Here is a 26,339-nt window from a genome sequence, read left to right as displayed (position 1 = left end):
TTAATTTGATGAACATTTGAATTCATATGTATTTCAACTATATGTAATAGCCTTTTTTCTATTTTGGTGTGACATTCTTAACTATTCTATACCCTTGGCCATACAGTATGGTTATTTATTTAGTTATTTATTTATTTATTTTGCAGAAAGCAGCTTTAATGCTTTATTCACTTGAAGTACCTAGGTCCTAGGCCTATACAATTATGTGTAACAGCATGTGAGGTGGCATTGATTTAAACAGTTGACCTTTCTTTATTTTTATTTAGTGCCAGTAAGTAGTTTTTGCAGTGCCATTCAATGGTGCAAGGTGCCATTTACCAGAGATTGACATGCTGAAATATATTATATTATTTTGTTTGCCATCTGAACAAGTTTACCCATGAATAAACGTCTATATTAACTAATTATATCATTTTCAATGCATTAAAATTATATCATTTTCAATGCATTAAATTGAATATTCTCCTATTTAAAATGAAAACTCTAATATTCTCATGAATCGAGAATATTCTCCAAAAGATTATTCTCGAGAATTCAACATCACTAAGCCGGACAGAACCCCTTCCACCCAGAGCCCTCATGGGCTACCACTGCCAAAGAAAGAAAGAAAGAAAGAAAGAAAGAAAGAAAGAAAGAAAGAAAGAAAGAAATGCTCCATACTTTCACCAAAATATAACAAGGTGGAATACAACACAAAGAATAAAATCAAGAAAATAACCATGAAAACATAATTTAAAACATCTATAAATACTGATAGATTAAAAAGTAAGTTTACCTGTATATTCTAAATGCCTATCTAAACAATAAAATAAAAAATGTCTTCCAGTAGCACCTTAGAGACCAACTACCGGTAAGTTTGTTATTGCTGTTGTGCATGCACACGAAAGCTCATACCAAGAACAAACTTAGTTGGTCTCTAAGGTGCTACTGGAAGAAATTTTTTATTTTTTGTTTTGTTTTGACTATGGCAGACCAACACGGCTACCTACCTGTGTCTAAACAATAGTTTGCAAAAGATTTCTAAAAGAAGGGAGGGGATTCTTTGAACTACTAGGGAGTTCAACAGGGTAGGACCCACCATATTCAAGGCTTGGTTCCTTGTGAAAGTCCCAAGGCTCCCTACCAAGCTGAAATGATCAGAGAATTATTGCTCCCAGTGACTTTTGGAAAAGGCCTATACGTGTCCACAACATAAACCTATTTTTCAAACCTTTAATATGCAAAGGTCGCAGACAGAACTGTATGCACAAGTCACAGTTTCCATAAAACTGCCCTGTCAAGAGTGCAAGAGGCTCTCCAATCCAAGCCTGAAAGCTGCAAGCTCTCTATTTCAGATGCACCTGCAATAGCTCTATAAAGGTGGAAAAATGCAGCTGGGGGTGAGGAAGAGAAGGAGAAGTGGAACAGGGAGTAAGACAGCTGGTATTGCCAAATAGGGGCAAAAACTAGTGCACATCAAATCCTACTATGCACTATAGTAACCAACCTGGGTATTGCCAAGTGCACTAAGGAACAGGTCGATTTTGCCACACACACAAAAATCCATGCATGAATACATGCTATGAGTAAATGCTCTAACACAACAGAAGCAATTTTCTTTTGAGATATGCTCGCTATCTCACCAGCTTCAGTTTAATATAGTCATAAAATAAGCACTGCTCACATATGCAATGAAAAATGAGCATAATAAAAAGTTGCTTACGATCACAGCCCAAAGACATATACTCAGAGAGCCTCTAGTGATATTTCTCACTCCAACAGATCCCCATTAGATGCAGAACTATCACTAAAGACTCTAGAAGGGAGCCAGGGGTGGGGAAGGTCAAGAAGGATTTGGTGCTCCATACTTCTACAGCATTTTAGAGGGTTCAAAGAGCTACACATACATTCCCCCAATACTGCTTGCAACAGCTCTGTAAGGTTCACGGAAAGCTGCCTTATAGTGTGGCAGAACCTAGCTCAGTTATTGTCTACACCCTAACTCATGGTGGCTCTCCTGGGTTTTGGGCAGGGGTCTCTCCCAGAGATGCCCAACGCATAGAAAACATGTACACTACCACTGAATTATGACCCTTTCCCTGTCAAAAGCTGAAGAACCTGAACTCCCCACACCATAGGACTAGCCATCCACTCTTAACTACTGAGCTAACTACCAGTATTACTATCCACATATTGCAGGCAGGATCTGAGGCCAAGAGAGAGAGAATGGCTTGCTTAAGGCCATCTAGTGAGTTCATGGCTAAACTGAGATTTGACTCAAGAGATCTCCGCCTGATAGCACACTCAGAGGCACTGTGCTACATCAGCTCTAAATGTGTGCTCAACCCCTCAAAGGTTACCCAATTGACCCCAAACTCTTCCTTGGACATATTTTTTTTTCTGAAGCAGACAAGGAAGCAAGTAACTGCCAAGATTTGGTCATGTGTTTGTGGCATGCATACCAAGTGCATTCAGAAGATACTTAACTGCCCCCACTTCCCAGGCTTGGTGACCGATTATATGTTCACCCTACTAGCACTGTGCTAACTAGAGGGAATTAAACCAAAAACACCACCTCTTGTTTTCATCCAGAAGAAGGGGAAAAAGAGGCCAGAAACCTTAATAAAGCTTTAGTTGACATGCTAAAGGACACAGCAGGTTATCTCTTTCTGGATCTATTCCTGGGCCACACTCCCCATTGCCAGGCTATAGCCCTTCCCATGCTTGCTCTGTGTTCTCAGCAAGTGCTTTTGGATGGATGGAATGTGTCCTTGAACTGAGATAGTTCTTCAATCGCCTGGATGAAGAGATGGGCGCGCGGGGGGGGGGGTGTAACCAACTTTACAAAGGTAAGCATCACCTTTTTGTCTCTCACCTCACCCACCTGAAAGAGGGCCCATAAGGGAAGGGTGCCCTCGAGCTGGAGGAGGTTCTCTACCCTGGCATTTGGGCAGAACTAAACTTCCAAAGTATTCCAGAATTTCTCTTAACAGAGAGCAAGATAACAAGTCACTGCCTGGATACTCGCTGACCAAATGTAGAATGCTGTGCAATTGTAATCCTTCAATTGCATACACAATATACTGCCTCAATTTCTGCCCTTGTTCAATCTAAAAATAGCAGCAGAAAACCCATCAGCTTAAAAAAATAGTTGTGTGCAGCAAGTGTACACAAAATGGTCGGATCTTCTATAGAAAGGTTACCAGACTCAGATTCATTTCAAGCCAATTAAGGAACAGGAGTATGGAAACTTGACGTCAGAGTTATTCCTAATTACAGAACTCACTAAAGCACGGTCTGTACTTCTGCTGGAACCAAGAGTTACATGTTTATAGTAGTGTTCTAACCCAAAAGTCCATTCACCGGACCAAAACAGAGCATAATGTACACTGTAAGGGACTCTGCAGAGATCACAACAGCATGAAAACAACTCCCAAATGATTGGCATACTTATCGATTGCCAAGTCTACTGATTGCCTTTCTTAACAAACAAACATCAAATATTCAATTGTCAATAATACTTGCATATAGATTTGGGCGGGAGGGAGGGAGGGAGGAGAGCGAGGTACTGTGACACCTTAAAGACAAACAGACATTGTGGTATAAGATTTTGTGGGCTACAGCACATCCCTCACATCTGGTGAAAAGAGCTCTAATAAATAAAAGCTTATATACCACAGCAAGTCTGTTCATCCTTAAAGTACCAAAAGACAGTTCTTTTTGCTACAAAAAACCAACATAGCCACCCCACTAGAATTTGTGCAGAGCACTACTTTTACAAGATCGTAGTGTAGTCCATTTTATACATTCCTTTCCAGCCCTGGTGCCCAATTTCCCACAGCCTGTCAAATTGCCTTCTACAATTCTTCCAAGTAACCAAGTCTCTAATAGGTTCTGCGAGAAGTGCAGACATTTAAAAATTAGCATGGAGCAGTGCAATTCTGTCTTCAATAAAGGACTAAAGGGCTTGCTCACTAAATCCAGTAAGATTTTCCTGATAGCAATCAGATTTTCCTGTGTAAAAAAATGCACACCTCATCAAGTGAAAAAACACATCAAGCATGGTAAATAGGTGGCTTTAAAAGACAATCTTATTACCAGAGCACCATCAACTGTCAGAAGAACAGAAAGCTTGCATGTTGTCTGACTTGAGTTGATTCTGAGCCACATTCTGTAGCAACAGAGTGCCCTTTCCACCTTAAAAAGGGGGAAGAATACTTGCAAGAATCTGTTGTACTTCCTAAGAAGTGCACAAACACAGAAAAGGAACAGTGACTTAATTTGAATGACAATGAAAATTCTTTCAGGTTTTTGCCCTGCATACATCTTCTCTCCAAAAAAAAAAGTTGCAGACACTATTATTGCAACCTCACATTTGTGTATCTTATGATATGTACTATAACTCCCAAAAGAACTTCCTATTAACTGCAAATTGAACATCTGACTCCTGCAGTTGAAAATATTTGCAAAACCAATACTTGACTCTTAACTTTCAACCATGGAAGCTTCATAAACTTCCCGAATTAGCGCCTCCATTATTAGTTCAAAGCAATTATTTTTTTCCTCTGGCCACAAGTGTTATTTATTAAGATTTTCAAACCACTCCATCTATTATAGAGGCAACGATAGCTGACCACCTGGCTATAGTAAAGTTGTGCCCCATCCACAAAAACTCAATGGTAAAAATTCAGACAGCAAGATGGTAGAAACAGGGCTGGGAAAATCACTGGTTAGCTTATTACCTCTAGCATCTAAAATCCAAGCATAACACCTACATGCATAATGAAGCTATTACCGGTATTTGATTCTGAAGCTTTAAGCACACAGTGCCTCAAGCCTTTGTGCAACAGGTGAATTAAACATTAGAATGGACAAATAAGACAGAGAGACAGAAACTACCAGTGGTAAGTTCCTCAGGGCAGGGACATGTCTGGGGGAAGAGGACTGGCGTATACAGTCCTTTGATACACCAAGTACATTTCAGATACACCAGGTACATTTCAGATTTGTCTAAGCCCTTCATAGTTATTCAGAAAAGGTCAAACAACCTTTGCCAGATATACTGTAAAACTATATTCTCTGGGATAGGAACTCTAGATATTGTTCTTTAAGTTATCCCAAGGAGGAGCAGTTGTTCTCTGCTTGACCTACCATCGGATGGACTCTCAGCTCAGGGAACAACTAGATGCAAAACAGAAGGTCCCAGATTATGATCTTCTGTGTTTCTTTGTTTAAATTAAAAGCAGTAGTCCGCCCAGGCAAATTGGGATCATGACTACAGTGCTAGGAATGGAAGGTAAATCCTGTGCCCTTTCCATTTAAAATCATGCAACATCTGTTAAGGTTTCCCCCGGGACAAATAGTGTATTGTGAGGGGGGTCATGATACAGAGGAAAATCCTGCCCCCAGTGCCACAGTCGTAATCTAATGAGAGTGGCAGTTTTATTTAAATTTAATGGAGATTCTAACTCTGGATCACTCATATCACATTTAGTTAAGGCCAGTCTTTCCCTACCTTTTTTCTCACTTGAAAATTACTGAGGGTGTTGGTGGGCCACTTAATAATTGCTCTGCCTGTTGTAGCACTAATAATATGCTATGCTGGATGTTGCATAGTTTAAAACTGTATTTTTACAGACATGCTAAGGAACATATGAACAAAGCTCACAGACCACTGGTGGTCCACAGACCCTGGTTTAGCTCTTAGAATTCGCAACATCAGCATTAACCATTTTTTATACATGACTGGCAGTTTTGATACTAAGAAACAATATTTGCTTGCAGCATTAAATGTTGTGTCCTTAAGTATTATTCCAGACTTAAGCAGTTGTACATGCATCTTATAACAATACCGTGGGTGGGGTAGGGAGGAATCAAAAGAAAAAAGAAAGGAAGCTTCACATGCTATCCTCTAAAACAGCAAACTCTGCCATCACCTGATTTTTTAGTCATAGTGCTTCAGTGTCAACACTGATAAGAAGTTGCTTGCAACATCTTCTAACAGTCATTTGTTAACAACATGGAAACTATTGGCAGAAATTACAAAGACACCCTTTTCTCCTCCAAGGTATTCCCCCATCCCACTCTTCCTCTGAAGCAAACATCACTCCAGGCCAACTGTGGAATCCAGTGCTAAGGTGACATGGGAGAAATTCATCTCTTGAACCTCTGGTGGGCCAATGCAATAAGCTCACAGTGCAATCCTATGCATGCCTAGTTAGAATTAAGCCCCACAGAATTCAATCAGATCTACTTCCCACTAAGTGTGCATAAAACTGTAGAATTAATATTCTTTTGAGAACTATACTGAGATAATGGAAACTGTACATCAGATCATTCCCAATATAACCACATCTGACTCTTGATTTAGAACCCAGTCCCATTTCAGAAACTAGTATTCGATGAAACACCATTTGTGATAAAGTTTTATTGTACTACATAACTTATACCAGTTTTAGACTTTGAATAAAACACCCCGGTTCATCTACCACATTTAAAACCCAAAACATTGCAGCGGTTTTTACTCAAAAGAGAATAAGAGTGAGAGAAGGCACCACACATGGGCCAGAGTTCAAATGCCTTAGGCCAGCCACACACCCAGCCTGTTTTGGTGAAGATAAACTGAAAGAATTGCATGTAGATCACCTAGAGCTCCTTAGAAGAAGGGTGAGACACAACGACATCAATTAAACAACAGCATAAGAAGCACCAGACCAATGGTCCATCTAACTGCTCAATCTCCCGTTTTTCCATGGTGGCCAACCAGGCACTTCCGGGAAGCCCACAAACAGAATGTGAAGATACACAAGAAAGAACCTTGAAATTAGAGAATAAAACCTATGGAGAAACAGCTAAGGCTGCACACACATTCTCCTGCTATCAAAGTAGTTAAAGAATACTATGTAGGAATAACTACACAAATACCACATTTCATGAGTTCCCTGTGAAAATCAACTAAAAGTATACCTTTATTCTTCTATCACTTTAGGCTGGATCACACATCCCTTTGTTCTTGCACACAAGCTTGGACACAGACACATGAAGCATCACAGTATGTGAACTGGTTGATAGAAGCAGGAGCAATCCCTGAGATAGTAGCTGCTTGGGGGGGGGGGGATGTTATACAAAAAAGTTGTCAGTGGCTATCTTCGTGGACTTCATACATTGTATTCCACCAGGGGAACAGAAGCACACTGTTCTGCCAAGGGGCAGGGTTCTCCTTTTTTTTGAATCTGGATCCAATAAAACACACAGATGGAAGAAGAACACAAAAAAAAGTATGCTTTAATTTTCTAGATACAATCAGACAAACGTAGCGTACCTGACCAACGCCCAAACACAAATCTCCTCCTCTTCTGCCGCCCGGGGCTTCAAGAGAGCAGCGGGAGAGATCCCTCACACCAGAAACCCCACAGCACCCAAGACCTAGTCTGTGGCGAAGCCCCCAATCTGTCCCCTCCATTCCCTTGCTTATATAGCTGACTTAAGTTTGATTGTTTTCACCTGGCTATCAGGCACCATTCCCGAATGGTCAGGGAATCAGGCACCTGAGTGTGGCTTGGCCAAGGTCATTGGCAGCTGAAGGTGTTCTCGACTAATTGCATCCTCCTCACAAGCAACCTTACTTTGCTAATTAGAGGAGGAAAAGGGAATAGGACATGTAACCTGACTCCTCGTGATTACAAAGATCTTCCGCGAGTTTCCACTACACTCCACCCCTTAACATATCCTATTTCCTTTTCATCCTCGGTGTCATTTGATTGAGTATAGCCCACATAGGTTGCACCTTTGCATACAGCTGCTTAATTTTAACAAACAAAAAACAAGTGAAGATCATGGAAATACATATAATCACCAAAACAATGATAACCGGATGCAAGGCCAGGTTCAAAATATTGGTCATGGTGGGACTCCATCCGGAGAATATGTCCCACCAATGATGCACAGTGAGATCCCCAACATCTCGCATCACTCGCACTAACTCTGCTCCCTCATGTTTAATTTTTAACATCATTCCTCTAATCAAATTTACAAAGAAAAAACTATACTCGTGACTATCTATATGATCCCCCCTCAATCTGTCCTCTGGAATCTTTATCCCGCCAACTCCCCTGCGTTATCCGTTGTATTCCATGTGATGGACCATGACAGCGTAAAATTATCATACGTCCATGGGATGGAGAAGTACAGTCGTTTGCCAGACATCATCCATGTCCCCTGTCCAGTCACATTCATACATCTGCCATGGATGCCGGGGAGCCATCGCCTTTGAGACAGAGCTGGTTGTTCACACAGCAGCAGCGTAGTCGTGTTCAACTCAGGAGGATTCGATTGATCATAGATGTGCGCACAGAGGCAGACTATTACCCACCACCACCAATTCATGGTGTCCTAGAAGCATATAATAAGAAAATTATTATGGCGTATTACAAAGAAATAGGAGAGTCATTATTCTCGCCGCTTCAGCTTGGCTGCATCTAAACATATGGGTGCAGTAGCATTTGCCAAAAGCACCCAGTAGGTGGCCCCAGGTCCCTTACTAACAATCTCTCCAGGTCTGTTTGGCTGATCGGGGTATACCACCCATACCTTCTGTCCAGAGGTGAGAGTGGTATCTGTAGATCCAAACTCTCCTCTCCTCCTGACAGTAGATGGAGGTGGACCTGGTGCTTCCTGAATATCGGGTACACTGATACGCTCGCAAATGAGTTGCGCTATTCGTTGTCCTGTTAGCAGAGATGCATCTTGAGTGCTGACATTATGGAGGAGCACCTTTACTTCTCCTTGGTAGTCGGCGTCCACCACCCCTCCTAAAACCTGCAAGCCTTTTAAGGCTAGGCTGGATCGAGGTGCGATGCGCCCATAGGTTCCATGGGGAACGGTGACCCCAATCCCCAAGGGTACTAGTACCTGCCCTCCGGCTGGTACCACCACATCCTTAGGGGTTATGAGGTCAGCCCCAGCACTATCGGGCGTCGCTCGGAGGGGTGGCTGGCCATAAGGTTGGAGTTTCCAGACCTTTAGGTACTCCACTGGTGCTGGCGCTGGCAAACTTATCATTCGTTGCAATGGTGTTTGGCCAGCGCATAGTGGACGGCTATTTAGTTCAAATTCCGCCTGATCTAGAACTTTACCCCACCCCTTCAGGGTATGGGTGGGGGTCAACTGTTTAAGCTTTTGCTTTAGTAACCCATTTAGCCGTTCTACCAACCCAGAAGCCTGTGGGTGGTGAGGAATATGATATATCCACTGGATATTCCATTCATTTGCCCAATCTTTTACCTCTCCCCCTGCAAAATGACTCCCATTGTCACTCTGTACCTGAAGGGGCGCTCCATACCTCCGTATTAACATCTCCAACCCCTTTATGGTGTTCTGCTGGTTCGCTCGTGCGCAGGGGTAAGTCAAAAGATACCCTGAAAAGGTGTCTACCATGGTTAATGCATACTGCCAACGTCCACATTTGGGTAAGGGTCCTATATAATCAATCTGCCATATTTGCCCAGGACCACTTCCCCGATGTAATTTTCCCATGGGTGTCTTAGACAGAGGCATCTGTCTCACCTGGGAGCACACTTGACAATTAGCAACCACTGTGGCAGCGGCACTCACTGAACATGGAATGCCTCTCTTGATGGCCCATTCTTTGGTGGCTTTGGCCCCCAGATGCCCTGCCTTGACATGCGCCCAGCGTGCTAATACCAATAACTCTTCGTCTTCGTCTTCTGGAGTAGCTGTCCGTACTCTTGCTAACCGATCAGCAGCCTGATTGTACAGGGCAACAGGTGTCCCTGTTGTATGTCCATCTACATGTCCAATGTGCATTTGTACTTTTGAGAGCATTTGATCCAGTTTTATCCAGAGGTCCTGCCCCCACAATGGTCGGTTGTGGATGCAAAAGCCATCCTGTTTCCACTTTGGAAACCATACAGTCAGCCCTTTAAACACAGCCCAAGAATCAGTATAGATATATACAACATCCCCTCCTTGCTCAATTGCATGTTCCATGACCATTAATACAGCCATTAACTCAGCATATTGGCTGGACTTCCCTTTTCCTCCTCTGGTCAGAGTAATTTGTTTTCGAGGATTTAAAGCGGCGGCACGCCAGACTCGCTCATTTCCCTGGTAACGGGCGGAGCCATCGGTGAACCAGACTTCGTCATGAGTAACCTGCTCATACGGGGGAGCTTCCTGTGCTGGGGGATCTTTAAGTTCTAAGCTAGGAATTTCTTGGATTTCTTCCCCTGTAGGAGTCACAGCCAACACTTGCTCCTGCAGTGCGCTCACCCCATGAGAACCAGGTCTAGCTCTTTCTGCAATATACCACTTCCACTTTATAAGGGAAGATTGTTGAGCTCTCCCTACCCTGGGACTGGTAGAATCATCATTCACCCAAGCCATGATAGGAATGGCTGGTCGTAATACAACAGGGTCGGATCCAGTTAGCCTAGCAGTTTCAACCAAGGCCCAATAGCATGCTAAAAGCTGCTTTTCAAAAGGGGTGTACTGAACCGTGGGCAATTTACGAGACCAAAATCCTAGGGGGACGCGCTTCCCCTGCAGGCTTTTCTGCCACAAGCTCCAGACTGCAACTTCCTTATTTGCAGAGACTTGTAACTCAAATGGTTGCCCTTTAAGGTAAGGACCTAAAGGCATAGCAGCTGCCACGGCCGCTTTGGCATCAGACAGAGCTTTCTCCTGCAGCTCCCCCCATTCAAACTGAGCCTTCTTTCGTGTCACGTTATACACGGGTCTTAGTATCTGGGCTAGATGTGGTATATGCTGTCTCCAGTACCCCATCAGTCCTACCAGCCGCTGGGCTTCGGTTTTGGACGTAGGAGCCTGGAGGGTAGCGATTACATTCAGAACTTTTTCAGGGATATGCCTCACTGGTCCAGCCCACACCACCCCTAGGAATTGTACCTGCTGAGCAGGGCCCTGAATTTTCTTGGGGTTGATCTCCCACCCTCGGGACCGCATATGGTCAATCACTGTTATTAACCCTTGCTGCACATCTTCTTCCGTGGGTCCCGACATAAAGACATCATCAATGTAGTGGGCTAAAAACAGGGCTAGGCTCAGTGTAATCTGCTGCAGGTCCCTAGCCACTAGCCCATGACATAAGGTGGGACTATGCAGATACCCTTGCGGTAAGACTTGGAAAGTATACTGTCTTCCCTCCCATGTAAAAGCAAACTGATCTTGCGATTCTGCATCAATTGGGATAGAGAAGAAGGCATTTGCTAAGTCAATTACCGCATGCCACACCCCGGCGTTCTTCTCAATATGTTCTAACAAAGTTACCATATCAGGTACAGCTACGGCCAGGGGCGGGGCATGTTTGTTCAGTTGACGATAATCTACCGTCATCCTCCATGTACCGTCAGGCTTTTTCACTGGCCACACGGGGGCGTTAAAGGGAGATGCAGCCGGCCTTAATATCCCCACCTCAAGGAGCCCTTGGATTGTACGAGATATTTCTTCATGGCCACCTGGAAGCCGATATTGTTTAACATTTACAGGCTTGGCAGGTGGTGGTATCTTGAGTGGGGTCCACTTGGCCCTACCTACTGTGATTGCTCTGACCCCAAAAACGTATCTTCCTAGCGGGGTATAAAACTCCCGACCTTGCAACAGGTCTATCCCAATGATGTACTCTGGTACATGGGATATGTAGACTCTTGCCCAAAAGGGGAGCGAATCCCCCAAAGCCACACGCAGTCTTACTCGGGTGGTGAGTTCTTCCCCATCCCCATACGCGTTAATATATACAATCTCTCCCTTATGTTTTGCTGGATTACCATATATCAGAGTGACCTCAGCTCCAGTATCCATGAGAGCTAACACTCGCTGCACATTTGCTTTGGACCAATGAATGGTTAAGGGAATGTGTGGGCGCGGGTCCCCAGGGATAGCCGTCTTTATTGGCCTCACCGCTGGAGCCCTGCCACACCCCTATCCAGTAGGTTGGGGTATTTCCCACCTATGTTCTGACAAAGAGGGGTACAGTGACTCCGGGGGTGGGGCAGTCGGCGTAACCGTGCCCCTGACCCGGGGGCCAGTCCCCTCCTTTTTAATTTTCCCTGCACATTTTTGCTTCCACAAGTTGTACATTTCTGCAGTGGGAATGCCATCTATATCTTCCTTGCGAACCCCTGCTTCCAATAATTCCAAAAACATCTGCTTCCTCGTCACCTTAGGGGTGGAGGATGTTTTATCTGTCCTGGTGAAGGACTTCTTATCAGTCCCTGACTTTCCCTTCTCCTGTGCTATTCGGGCGCGGGGTTTAGCGACATTTTCTCTCTCTGCCTCCCCTAATTGTCCTATCAAGAGAGCAACTTCACCAACAGGTCTCCCTTGGGCGGGGCCCAGCAGCGCTAACAATGGGCCACGCATATGTGAAGGTGCGCCCTTTAACAGCCGCGCCCTCATGCCGGCAGTGAGACGCTGACTCTCTGGTCCCTGGAACCCTTGCTGATAGATCCCAGCCTGCAAAGCCATGCCACGCAGCTGTTCTATGGCTTCCTCAATGGTTTGCCAGGGGCCTGGCTGTTCTTCCCAATCCATTGGGGCGGGGTATCTGGCGTATACAGCCTCTACACACCACTGAAATAGGGAACCTGTTGCACCCAAATTAGGCATGCGCAAAAACTGATTAACCAATGTATCACGAGATAGGGTCCCCAATTTTACCAACTCCTCCCCCGTCAAGTAAAGACTGGTAGTTCCCTGGTCCCACAACCTAACCAGCCATTGGCTCAACCCCTCCCCGGGTTTTTGCCTGTTTGTCTTTGCCATTTCCGCCAACTCCTGCTGAGTGTAATCCCGTACTATCCGGGTGGCCTGGGCCGCTTGTGGGTTACCTGGCGGTCCCTTACTCTTGTTGGTCACTAGAGGACGTGCCTCAGCAACCCATTCCTCTTCATTCCCCTCATCTTCTCCCTCTGTCCATTCTGACTCCTCATCACTAGAATCCCAAATGTCCCCACTCCATGTCTTGGGGTCCCATTCCCGGGAAGCAATGAGGGCTCTAACCTTCCGAGGGTTAGGGATACGCTTCTTTCTTACCCGCTTTGGGTGTTTCATTTTAGCGAAGCGAATAGCCATAGTGGCAGCCCGCTCCTTAGCCAGTTCTTCCCTCCCCCGAGCGCTTTCTAGCACCTCCTTAAGAATTGCCTGCTGGTCCTTTAAAGCAGCGATGTCCTCTAATTGCTGCTGTACCTTCCTCTGAGAGGCTTCTAATTGCTCCCAAACACTCCGGAGCGCAGTGAGTAGGACCCATCCAAGCCCCCCCACTGTCTTCTGCCCCACACCTTTCTCTATCCCCATTAGCTGCAAACACTTAGACACAGCCATAGGGGTAGCACCTCCAAACCCAGCCATCTCAGCATCCCATGACACTGGTGGGGTCAACTGGTTCAAAATTTGAGCCACTGGTGCCCAAGCACTAGTGCTGGGCCAACCAGGGATGTGACTCTGGCCATCCTCCTGCCTAGGGCTTTTCTTCTTCCACCAGGGCATTGTCTCCAGATCCTGCTCACAGCGCCAAATGTTCTGCCAAGGGGCAGGGTTCTCCTTTTTTTTGAATCTGGATCCAATAAAACACACAGATGGAAGAAGAACACAAAAAAAAGTATGCTTTAATTTTCTAGATACAATCAGACAAACGTAGCGTACCTGACCAACGCCCAAACACAAATCTCCTCCTCTTCTGCCGCCCGGGGCTTCAAGAGAGCAGCGGGAGAGATCCCTCACACCAGAAACCCCACAGCACCCAAGACCTAGTCTGTGGCGAAGCCCCCAATCTGTCCCCTCCATTCCCTTGCTTATATAGCTGACTTAAGTTTGATTGTTTTCACCTGGCTATCAGGCACCATTCCCGAATGGTCAGGGAATCAGGCACCTGAGTGTGGCTTGGCCAAGGTCATTGGCAGCTGAAGGTGTTCTCGACTAATTGCATCCTCCTCACAAGCAACCTTACTTTGCTAATTAGAGGAGGAAAAGGGAATAGGACATGTAACCTGACTCCTCGTGATTACAAAGATCTTCCGCGAGTTTCCACTACACACACTAGCGGCCAAAAACAAATCAGGAGTCAGGACTGCTCACAAGTGAGTGAAAAATATTGTTGTGCACCAACCTTTTAACCTCTGCTAGATGTTGGTGCAATTAATTGGTTAAAAACTCAATATTATTGGTCACAGAAACAGGCCCCAAGAGTGAATATTACATAGCGTATTATCAACACTATAAATCTATTTGAGTTTTTTACACTGAATACAACAAAGCATGTCTCTCCTCTGATAATCCTGGTAACTGTATTCGGATGAGGGTACTAAGAATTCTGTTAGTACCTTATCAAGTCACTCACAGAATTGCAGTTGCCCTGGTTCCCTGTGTAGATATGCTTTCATTGTTTTGCTCACGGAAGTAGTCAAACAGCATAAATTGGGCAAGTGAGAAGAGATTCTCTTTTACACCTAATAAATATTCATTTTGCATTTTAATAAGTTACAATGTTTTTCACAGCACAGGTAAGGTTGTCAACCTGCTTTTCTGCTTTCTTGTCAACTTCAAATATTTCACTTTTAGGTTTTGGCAGTATTCTGTACCTACAACATCCCAGCCCTTCCCTGCCCACCTCATCTCCTCATGAGCCTTTCCCTTTGGATTTGTTTTCCAACTAGCTTGGATACAGCCATCTTTAAGTCCCCTTATTTTCCAATAATGAGATATACTCTGAGAGAAGTACAGTGGTACCTCGGGTTAAGAACTTAATTCATTCCAGGGGTCCGTTCTTAACCTGAAACAGTTCTTAACCTAAGGCGTGCTTTCGCTAATGGGGCCTCCTGCTGCCGCTGCACTGCTGGTGCGTGATTTCCGTCCTTATCCTGGGGCAAAGTTCTTAACCTGGAGCAACCACTTCCTGGTTAGCGGAGTTTGTAACCCAAAGCGTCTGTAACCCAAAGTACCACTGTACACTAGAGCAGTTAAGGTGGAAATGGTTATGTGAACAAGGGCAAACATTCTTCTGTTCCAGGACCCCTGCAATTCCTACTGGCACAGGGCTGGGGTGGCAGCTGCTGTCAGATGAGAAAGGAGGATGTTGGCCCTGCTCCTTTGCCTTTAGAGGCCAGAGAGGGGGAAGCAGGTTGCCCTGGCTCCTTGCCCTGCCCCATCGGTGCCACCTCCACTGTTGGCAGCAGACCCACACCCCTCAGAGAAGAGTGCACCAGTCTTGTAGGGAAAAGTTGCATTGTGTGTGAGCATGCCATCTCTCACTTTTAAAAGCTGGCAGGAGGGGTGTGACCATTTGTCAAGAGGTCTTCATAGCTTTCATCCTGTCTCAGACCCCTGATGCTATTCTTGAACTACATAGCCATGCCTTCAGCAATCTATAGCTGGTTGATAGAAGCAGGAGCAATCCCTGAGATAGTAGCTGCTTGGGGGGGGGGGATGTTATACAAAAAAGTTGTCAGTGGCTATCTTCGTGGACTTCATACATTGTATTCCACCAGGGGAACAGAAGCACACTGTTCTGCCAAGGGGCAGGGTTCTCCTTTTTTTTGAATCTGGATCCAATAAAACACACAGATGGAAGAAGAACACAAAAAAAAGTATGCTTTAATTTTCTAGATACAATCAGACAAACGTAGCGTACCTGACCAACGCCCAAACACAAATCTCCTCCTCTTCTGCCGCCCGGGGCTTCAAGAGAGCAGCGGGAGAGATCCCTCACACCAGAAACCCCACAGCACCCAAGACCTAGTCTGTGGCGAAGCCCCCAATCTGTCCCCTCCATTCCCTTGCTTATATAGCTGACTTAAGTTTGATTGTTTTCACCTGGCTATCAGGCACCATTCCCGAATGGTCAGGGAATCAGGCACCTGAGTGTGGCTTGGCCAAGGTCATTGGCAGCTGAAGGTGTTCTCGACTAATTGCATCCTCCTCACAAGCAACCTTACTTTGCTAATTAGAGGAGGAAAAGGGAATAGGACATGTAACCTGACTCCTCGTGATTACAAAGATCTTCCGCGAGTTTCCACTACACTCCACCCCTTAACATATCCTATTTCCTTTTCATCCTCGGTGTCATTTGATTGAGTATAGCCCACATAGGTTGCACCTTTGCATACAGCTGCTTAATTTTAACAAACAAAAAACAAGTGAAGATCATGCCATGCCTTCAGCAATCTATAGCTTGACCTGTTCTGTTGAAGCCTTGAATAAAGCTTCCTTACTTTCTCGGACGTTAAAGAGATTCTGTTGTACTATTTGGGACGGAAGCCTTGACAGTCACTCCCACAAAGTTCTCTTATTAAGCTTGTTAATTAGAGTTTGCCACTAAAGGTATTAATTTGTTAAAAATGAAGCACAGAGGAAGAAACAAAAAAAAACAAACCAAAAACGGATTGCATGAAGTTAGTATCTGACTACCTGGAAGGAATTGAGAATTACCTGCTTTACAAAGCAAATTCACCTGGAGGAGAAACACCACCATTTTCTAACTTTTGACAACTAACACCTTATTTCAGCACCTGTATCAAAAGGTTAACAAGAACCTGTGCAACAGATGATAATATATCTATGCAAAATGTAAAGAAATGGCCAAAGGCAACTCCACTCATGACAATTGCTGCAGGTAACAGTGCAAGACCATTGTCTTCTTGTTACTCATTTGCCACATCTGTGCACATGCATCTTTAAACACCCATGCACATGTTTCTGAAATACCTAAGCTAATGAGGATCCCCAGACAGATATATAAAAGCATGTACAATGCCCTCACTTTATGGGTTTGCTGTGAGCAAGAAAACAAAACAAAAACTGACTGCAGTCTCCTGCAGCACATCTTCATGTGTAGAGCTACCCTGAGAGGTAGGGTGTCCTTGGTTCCAGTTTCATCTCAGGTAGGAACTTGCTATGGATGGCCTTAAGCAATGCACTGTTCTCTCAGCCTAAGCCTGCCCCTCCTATCAGCAATATAACACTGGGTTGCTATAAGGATTACTGAGGCAATCTACACAAAGCACTTTGAACATTCCGGGAAAGGACTATATAAATTTCAAGTCTTAATTGTATCCAATTCCGAGCAAACTGCTTTTAAAAAAATCATTGGGGGGGGGATATCAAAACATTCCCCGTTTCTCTGCATATGAAACACCCTACTTTTGTTGGGGAAGACAGTTCCGTTATATTGAAAGAACAACTGGCATCTGTGGACTTCTTTCCAACTGCAGCAACACCAGGAACTAGAGACATCCTCGAGTGCCATGGCCCAGCATTTTAACTGTCCACTTAAGTATTTAAAAGCCAAGCTCATCACCATGGCATTCAAGTGCCTCCAGGGTTCTGCCTGCACTACTAAGTTTATTATTAATCCAATGACTACCCCCTTCAGCCGTTATTAAACACAATTTGGCAACCAGTTACTGTGTCAGCAGTGTTCAATACCCAATTTAGAAAGTGCAATTGTCCTACAGCAGAGCTGGCTGGCCATTGCTCACTGAACAGTTCTGGTTTCCAAGAGAAGGGATATGTTTCCCATCCTTGGCCCTTCAGTCTTCCTTTCCAACCCCACAGAAAATGTCTGTACAGAAAGGCTTGTTGAAGGCCTTTCTTTCAACAAGCATATCCCCAAAGGAAAAGGCTTCCCACTCCTGTCCCAGAATGATGCTGAAAGTATCTTCCTCGTGTAAAGAAAAGTTTGATCAAAAGTAAAATGAACATTGAATATGTTAGGCCTAACAAGATGGTATGAATTAGCTAAAGAGCATCAGCCAGGCAAAACTGGAAGGCCCTCACCATCCACAGGGCCATTTGCAGCCCACATAAATGAGCAAGCAACAACCAATCCACTGCTTAACGTTTGCAGCATAAATGTTTACCAGCTCCCATCCTGAGAATAGAAATAAAATCAGACAAAGTTCTGCTTCAATTTAGTTCAGATTGGATAACTTAACTCCAGGACAAACCACCTGTGTTGATGGAGAAAGCACATATTATTTGGCCCCAGGTTCAAATTCCCACTCAAGTCGTGAAGCTTAATGGACAGGCCTTAGGTAAGCCATAGTGTCTCAGCCTAGCTGAGCCTATAGCACTGCGGGAAAACAAAGAAGCCATAAAGCTATTTATGTGCGTAGAACAGGATATGTACTGTTCTGTTAACCACAAAGTTCCCAAAGAAGCCATGATTCTTCCCTGAACCAAGGACAAGATTCATATTCTTGGTAGCATCCAGATCCCCAGATGAAAATGCAACATACACAAGTACTTACATGAGGTTAAGAGGGAGATTACATACTATGAAGCAGTGTCTCTCCAACGGCGGGGGTTGCCTGGAGGTGGCATTAAACAAATCCAGAGGTGACATTTGTGATGAAAGGAAGAGGCGTTTGTGCACAAAATCATACTTTATTAAGCTATTTCATATGAGGAATGGGCAACATGTGGCCCTCCAGATGCTGCTGGACTTCAATTCCCATCATTCCTAGCCATCATGGCCACTGGTCAAGGATAATGCATGCTGTAGTCTACCAACATCTGGAGGGTCATAGGTTGCCCACTTTTGCTATAGATCATCATAGTTGCAAAAAGGGTAAGGAATCCAGACAAGCAATCTCCTTAAGTATGGTCTCAAAGGTGACACCTGAGCTAAATTTGGGAATCCATTCCATCACTAAGGCACTCATGTTGCCAAGTGCAAGGTGTGTCCATATATAGGATGCCATTCTGTAACAACTGGAAACAAGCAGAGAGGGGGGGCACCGATAATGAGAGGACAGTCCAAAGTCTATGGCAGCAGGTTACCCATAAAACAACCATGCCTGAGGCTAATTCAGGCCCACCCATCTGTTCACCAGGGATTCAATAAGTTTCCTGGTTTTCTTGGCAACCTGGAATAGCAAAAAAGAGGAATGAGAGAGGCATGCAAAAGAACCTGGCTGCATGGTGAGCCCAGCAGGCTGGGTGGATCTTGACTTACACAGGCCAGGCTATCCTGGATCGGGAGCTGGTAGAGCCCAAGAGATCTATGGAGCAACAAGGAAAGTAATGCAGCTTCCATAGCCTTCTATGCTGATGGGGGCTTCTGCCACTACACCAACAGAGCTTACACCCCAACCCAACAGAGAAGCATCTGATAAGACCCTAAAATGTTTGAGAAGTGCTTGTCTGGAATAGCTGTCTCATGAGTAAGCCTCTGCCGTTTTACAGCCCTGGCCAGGCTGACTCTCCCATAACAACGGTGAGCTCATGAAACGGAGAGCAAACAAGGATGTGTCAGTCCCACACTATGCTCTTGGCTTTTTAAAAATTCACGCTGATACGATCTTGAGTGTAGGAGCCTGGAGCTGTATATTACGATGTAGAAGGAGACTGAAGAGCTGCACACCTTCCTCTCGCTGTCAGGTATCTGGAGGAGCAGTTTCCAGTAGGCAGCCTGCATACCCATTCTAGTCTCTCAACAGAAAAGTTTCAGATGAATTCCTTATAGGTTTTCCCAGGATATAAAAAGGGTGGAGTGGCGGTTTAGAACCAATATAGTCTTCTAGTTAGTTTCAAACTGTGGCTAGAGCCTCAGGAAAATTTCTACCTGACAGAGCACAAGTTGCAGTCAGCTACTTATAAACTTCACAAACTTCTGCAAATGGAATAGAGAAGGGGAGTGGGGGAAGACAGAGAGAGTGGACAATGACTTGCTAATGATTCCCTCTAAGCAAGATTCCCTCCTGCATGAACTATGGTTTTATTAAAATGATCCAAATTTGAAATCAGATCCTCCAATATCTAAATCCCAACCAGATATTGCTTTTCCCTTCTAGTTCTTTAAGCCCATAAAAGGAAATCAGAATGCCAATCCAGACAACTTGATTACTCAAGCCACTGAACTGACTGAATTTTTACTTCAGTGGAACTATCTCAGCATAATAATAGCAAACTATGGTTTGTGTCATACACCAGTCTGTAACTGAGGCACCACATGCGCAAAGTCTTCCGTACACCTATAGTGCCACAATTGCAAAAGCCCCTTCGTTTCAGCCATCCTGTTTCATTGTACTCAAACAATGAGAGACCTATCGCCTCACTTGTGCGGTCAGACATATACCCCACTGCTGAGGGGTAAGAATTGTGGGTGACAGAAGTAGATCAGAGCGAAGCAGCCAAGCCAAATAACAAGGAAAGAAAAGTGCCTGGCAGCATTTATTTTCTTCTCCTGTTTTGGTTGCTCAAGAAAGAAAGAGGTGTTGCAAGAAAGGTGTGTAGGGGGTAACAGCACCCTCTCCTCCTTAAAATCACAGGGCAAGGAGAGGGGAAGAAGGCAGCTATCCGGGAGATAGACCATAAGAGGTTCTCAGAACCAATAGCCAATACAAGGTCATAGAGGCTTCTGTGAATACTGTGACTTGTACAGAGGGTGGCAATTGTTTTCTATACAAGGTAATGAACCAAGTTTTATTCAGAACAGAAAAAACGAAATTTGTGGTCCTAACCGTCAGGTTCAGTAATTTCAGTGTAAGTAAAACAAAGTTGAAAACTTAATTAAACTTAGTTGTCTGTCATTTCTACAGGTAGCACAGTAGCATCCTATCTTCCAGTGAGACAGCCAATTAAGGAAAAAAGCCTGGATACACAACACCTAAGACAGAGAAATATGAACCATTTTGTGTACAAATTTAATAATCAAACAGAACTCTCCGCCAGTATTGCCAGAAGGTTTCAAGAAAAACCCAGCACTACTGAGAAAAGGGTCACATTTAGTTTGACAAAAACAAGATTGAAGTTTACACAAATGTGTCAAACAGAGTTTTACAGTAGGCACAGGAATTAAGTTGAGCTATTTTTACAAAGCAAGAACAAAAACAATTTATCAATCTGCCATTTGGCTGCATTCTTTGCTAAAATTTCCATATGTTTAAACTTTGAGATGATCATTTTATTCAATAAATAGTAGTGCAAGCGTCATGATTTCCCCCTCCATGAAAACCATATTTCTATAACTACCTCTGCAGTAGCAAACAAAACATTTTGGGATAATTCTCATGGGATTTGCAAACTTTTCCATTCAGAACAATTACGACGCACACAGGCAAAAGTGAGCTCAGCTACAATTAAAGTTGTCAGACCATGTTTAACTACATCTTAATCTAATCCATTTTATTTTATACAATCCTGCATCTGGATCTCATTTCCTGAATTCCTGTAGGTAGAGAAAGTTCAGCCAAGTCTACCTTAATCCAAAACTTTTTTTAAAAAAAAAAAAAAACATTGGAAGAAAAAGAGCAAAGCAAGGAGATATTTTACCCTATCTCCTAATCCTTCTGGAAATCAAAGAGCACAAGTATTTTCCATCAGACAATGGACAGTAGTTAAACAGCACATTACATTTGTCACCCCCAGAGTACTTTTCAAGGGTTAAGCACCTCAGTTCTTGTAGAGCAGCACAATCATCACCCCCCCACAAAGCTGCCCAAAGTTTTTCTATCATTTCTCAGATCAATATACACCTTAATTCAGCACCCTGCCCTTCACACAAACACACACACACACACACCACCTTTAACTCTACTTCAGCTATGCCAAACATCTCTGTAAGCATTACTTCCGGCTCCTTCAGCTCTCAGCTTCAACAGGGACATTGGCTGAGCAAACTACCCAGCAGGGGATAGAAGAAAGGGAGGGGAAAGACCAGCTTTCTAGCCAAATTAATTTTCACGTCAGGCACTTGAAGAGGCTGGACACAATTTCCCTGGTACAGATCAGCCAATCCATACTGCAAGAGAACATTGATCGACAGGGAAGGCACCTATTAATTTGGTGCTCTTCCCCCTTTGCCGTTCGTATTTATTTATATAAATATATAAATATTACACACACACCTGAGCTGCTTTATGGAACAGTACATCTGCAATCTCACCAGGGAAACACACACTCAAACAAGGCAAGAAATGTTTAGCATGTTTGTTCATTCTCTCACCCTTCTCCTAATATTACTCCTGAGCATGTTTTTTTTAAAAAGGCAGAACAAGAGTTAACACACTGAAAGTCTTGAGGTGAAAGGGTGAGGATGGATATTGTTGTGGAAATGGCCTTCCCATGGCCAGTCAGCCAGGCCTTGTCAACACCACTAAGGACTACACAGAGATAAGGAGGTAACATCAGCATTTATAGCCCCCAAACAAATCAGCATGGAGCCCAAATTCCATGCAGGATGACAGCAAACAAAGGAGGAACTACCATACATTCAGGTGTGGGGTTGCCTAATACACTACAGGTAGCCAAGAGCTTCTACCCCATGTAAAATAAAAGTAAGTCATATCCCCAAGCAAACCCAAAGCAAGAACTAGAGAGCGAGACTGGAACTTTGCATAAACACCTTCCCTGAAGCCAGACAGGTCTTCTGGAAGACAAAGGACTTCCTGACATACCCACCGCTGCCATCACTGACACCAAAAGCAGGTCTCTCATCCACCTCAACCAAGACTTAAAGGAGCACCTCCCCTATCCTCCCGGGATGCCCAGCATCAGGTTCAAATCCACAAGAATGGGGAAAGAGGGGTGGGATGCAAACAAAGGGGAGGAAGAGAATGGGGAAATGGGGGGAAAACACACACACTCTTACAGATGTAAAATGTCTGAAGGGAGGAAGAAAAAAAGGAGGCCATGCCTGCCCAGGTGTAAAGTGACACAGAATCCCTTTCTCCAAACTGCATAGGGAACACCAAGACAGTACAAGTCACTTTAGAAATGGAAAGGGGAACCTGTGTGCGAGGAAAGCAATTCACACGAACACATCCACAACATCCACAACCCCTACATTTGAGGGAAATGGAAAGCAAATGGGAACAGCGCACCAACGGCCCAAAAACTTGAAGACTCAACAGGAAGTGTATGGGACTAAGAAGCTCTCATGATGACACAAGCATCTCCTTCTCCCTGAAAAACCTTAATGATAGAAAAACATGGGGGTTCCAGATCAACCCTTCAGGCCTCAGCTAATAAACTGGGTTGAAAAAGGGGGCCACCCCATACTCAAAGACAACCTACATAGCAGCAGGAAGGTGGTTCCTTCAAGAGGGACTGAAAGGAGCCCCACTCCATCATCATGGGGGATCCACTTTAGATGAGTTTGATGGGATAAGAGTTCTTCCATCCTACCCTCATTCAGATGCATCAAGTATGGAGGGAAGAAGCAAATGATCCCCCATAGCAAGCTGACAGGATTAAACAAGTCTTCCCCTGACCTTGGATGCTCTCCCTTCTCTCACATGCGAACAAGGGAGGAAGAATTTTACCACCCACCCTATCTTTAAAAAAAAAAACAGCTTCCCCCAACTATGTGGGTGGGAACAAATAGGGAGAGCAGACATCCCTATGAGGCTCGTGAACCCCCTTTTAAAACAAAACTGGGGGATAAGACTAAAAAGGGAGCCTCACAAACATAATAATTAGCATTAAGCAATATATACCCCTTTTAAAAACCTACATAATTTGTAAGAGGCAGGCCTAGTTTCTTCAAGAAGGAAGCCAATTAATTCACAGCCTTGTACCCTTCCGTCTGGAAGAATTGGGGGGAGGGAGAAACATGAAATCCTAGAGCCCAATTTGATAAGGGGGTGGAGGGCAGAAGAGAGAAACTGACTGAGTGAAGAAGCTAAATCTATCATTAGATAAACCTCACTCCTTTCCAGTCACACGCACTAGCCTAAATATAATCAGAAAATGATGGTGCGGGGGAGGGACATTGTTGATCAGAGCCTCAACCATAGAGGCAAATGAGAAATGGGGTTCCGCACCCACTGCAGCCCCAAGTTACTGATATTGGGGGGGGGCTCTTTTCCTCCATCCCTCATTTTCCTCCTTTCCCAAGCCAGGATCAAAAGTCCCGCAAAGTTTCCCACGAGCTTCAAATTTAGTGTGCACATGCAGTGGGGGGGGGGGGGAGGTGGAGAGGGCAAAAAAGATTAAGAACAGAAGATGAAATATTTTGCTGGGGGGGGGAGTGAGAAACACACAGCACAGGACACACATGCAGACAAGGTTCTTTTCTGCAACATTCTCCCTGCCTCCATGAAACTGGGTGACTGGCTAAGGAGGAGGGGGAATTGCCTGGGGGGGAGGGTAGAAAAGGAGGGGGTGTTGGTGCAGAAAGAGAGAGGAACACGGGAGACCCATCCCATTTTGGGGGTTATTTTTACATCCCTCCTTAAAGAACTGGGGGACACTCAAAAAAGGATGGGGTTTATTATTGGTGCTGGTTGAGTTTTATGATGGGGGGTACACAAAAGCATAAAAAACCTCAGGAGGCACACATATACATTTCCAAGCATGCACACCTATTTTGCTAATTTCTCTCAGTCCCTCTGTATAAAACTAAGGAGCTGGTAGAGGGGGAGCATTACTGAAAGTGGGGTGGGTTTTTGTTTTTGTGGGGAGCAAGATTTTAAAAAGATAAACAACAGACATCCATATGCACAAACACACATATTTCCCTCTCCTTTACTCTCTTTATAAAACAGTTAAGCGGGTATGGAAGAATGGGAGAGATTAAAAACAAGAGAGCCCACACACAAAACTTAAATCAGCTAACACTCCCCCCCTTTCCGAAACTGTTCAAAAAGATAGAGGGGGGAGGAGAATTAAAGAAGTGTTGTTAGCGGGAGGGGGGTTGCAAAAACAATTAAGAATCGGGAAGAATGGCACGCATACATACACCAGCCTATTACGATGATCTTTCCTCTTTCTAAAACTAAGAGACTGTTCAAAGAGACTAATGGCAGGCACGGGGGGGGGTTCCGCTGGAGGTGTATGGTTGCGGAGGGGGGTGCGCGCAAAAATCATTAAGGATCAATAAGGGAGCACATACAAGTTACTGTTATTTAGTCCTCATTCTCCTAAAAGTAGGCTTGTCACAGAGAGACTTAGTAGCAACAGAAGTGGCGAAAGTGTTAGGAAGTAGAAGGGGGGTATTTTTTGGCAGGGGGGGGGGGGAGGTTGCAAAACGAATTAAGAAACAAGAGTGTTATCTCTCCTTACAGTTTCCAAAACTGTTCAAAAAGAGGTGGTGGCCCAAAGTGGGGGGTGTTTTTTTAAAAAGTGTGAGCTTTTTTCTTTCCTTTTTAGAAAGGAGAGGGTTAGAAAACAACTAGCCCCTTCGGCACCAAAAGCAACCCTAAGCCCTTCCCCACCCCCCTCAAATAATAATAATAAAAACCCCACCATCCTCATTTTTTGTACTCTTGTTTATAAAACTGGGGCGAGAGAGAGAGAGAGAGACTGGGGGAAAGAGGATCCTAAAGAGGAAGAGCGCGGCTCTGTTTCGAGGAGGGGGGCCTTTGGGGTTGGGGGTCCGTGTGCCACAGGGCAAGGGGGGTGGGACGGAGAGGGGTGGGGGGTCCGGCGGCCCAAGATCGGGGCTCCCCCATCCCGGGACAAGCCGCCCCCCGAGGAGGAGGAGGAGGCGGCGGCGGCGCCATCTTGTTGGGATCGATGAATTGAACAAAGAGGATCAATTTCCGATCGCGGCGGCGGCGGCAGCGGCGGCGCCGGGCTTATCGATGGGAGGGAGGCGGCGGGCGGCGGGGAAGCGGGCAGGGGCGGCCGGGCGGGATCCAGCCTTCCTCTGAGGGGGGCGGCGGGGAAAGAAGGGGAGCCCAGGGGAGACGGAAGAGAAGCCGACGCCGACGCCGCTTCTTGCCGGGACATTTGGGTTTTATTTATTTTTTTAAGCGGGTGGGGGGAGGCAGGTTTCCTTTTCTTCTAAAGGAAAAAGGGGGAATGGGGGGAGGGTGTGAGAGAGAAGGAAAAAAGGGGGGACACGCAAACACACCACACGCACCTCAAGGGGAAAGCGGGGAAAGGGGTGGGTGGGGGGGGAGAGATATGGAGGGGGGTGGGGGGCCCGGACGGGAGAGACCCACCCGCGAGCGGACCCCGGAGCCTGACCTGCAGCTGCTGTAAATCAAAGCGCTTCCAATATTGAAACATCGATCCCACATTGGCCGCCATCTTGAGACATATTGAGACAGAAGTGAGCGGCGGATCGAGCGAGGGAGAGAGAGGAGAGAGAGAGAGAGAGGGGAGGGAGGGAGGGAGGGAGGGAGAGGGGGCTGGAGAGCGCACGAGGAGGAGGAGGAGGGAGCCGGAGAGAGAGAGAGAGAGAGAGGCGGGCAGGCGGGCAGGCAGGGGGAGAGAAGAGGGGAGGGAGGGAGCGATACACAGAGAGAGAGAGAGAGAGAAAAAGGGAGGGAGGGAGGCCGGCAGCAAAGCGGAACGAGGCGAGGGCGGGCGGAAAACCCGGACAGGAGCGGCAGCGGCCACTCGAGGCTCGCGGAATGGCCGACCCGGCGGCTGGCATA

General features: G+C 45.2%; 1 protein-coding gene across 9 annotated transcripts in view; it reads right to left on the bottom strand.

The window, feature by feature from the left end:
• CUX1 (cut like homeobox 1) overlaps positions 1 to 26,089 on the bottom strand; it is a 268,675-nt gene extending 242,586 nt beyond the window's left edge. For 4 of the 9 annotated variants that reach the window (XM_033172438.1, XM_033172442.1, XM_033172440.1 and 1 more), the window contains exon 1: positions 25,902 to 26,087. In XM_033172438.1, coding sequence (XP_033028329.1) covers positions 25,902 to 25,979 — 78 coding nt within the window. In that variant the 5' untranslated portion in view covers positions 25,980 to 26,087. Of the gene's footprint in view, positions 1 to 25,901 lie in introns of all 9 variants that reach the window. The other 5 variants (XM_033172439.1, XM_033172444.1, XM_033172447.1 and 2 more) reach the window with 3 other exon arrangements.
• Between the last annotated feature and the right edge of the window lie 250 nt (positions 26,090 to 26,339).

The sequence above is a fragment of the Lacerta agilis genome, chromosome 15 (assembly GCF_009819535.1).
Source record: "Lacerta agilis isolate rLacAgi1 chromosome 15, rLacAgi1.pri, whole genome shotgun sequence".
In the NCBI taxonomy this organism is placed as follows: domain Eukaryota; kingdom Metazoa; phylum Chordata; class Lepidosauria; order Squamata; family Lacertidae; genus Lacerta; species Lacerta agilis.
The sequence above is the reverse complement of the archived record's forward strand: the minus strand, read 5'-3'. Positions and strand labels throughout refer to the sequence as shown.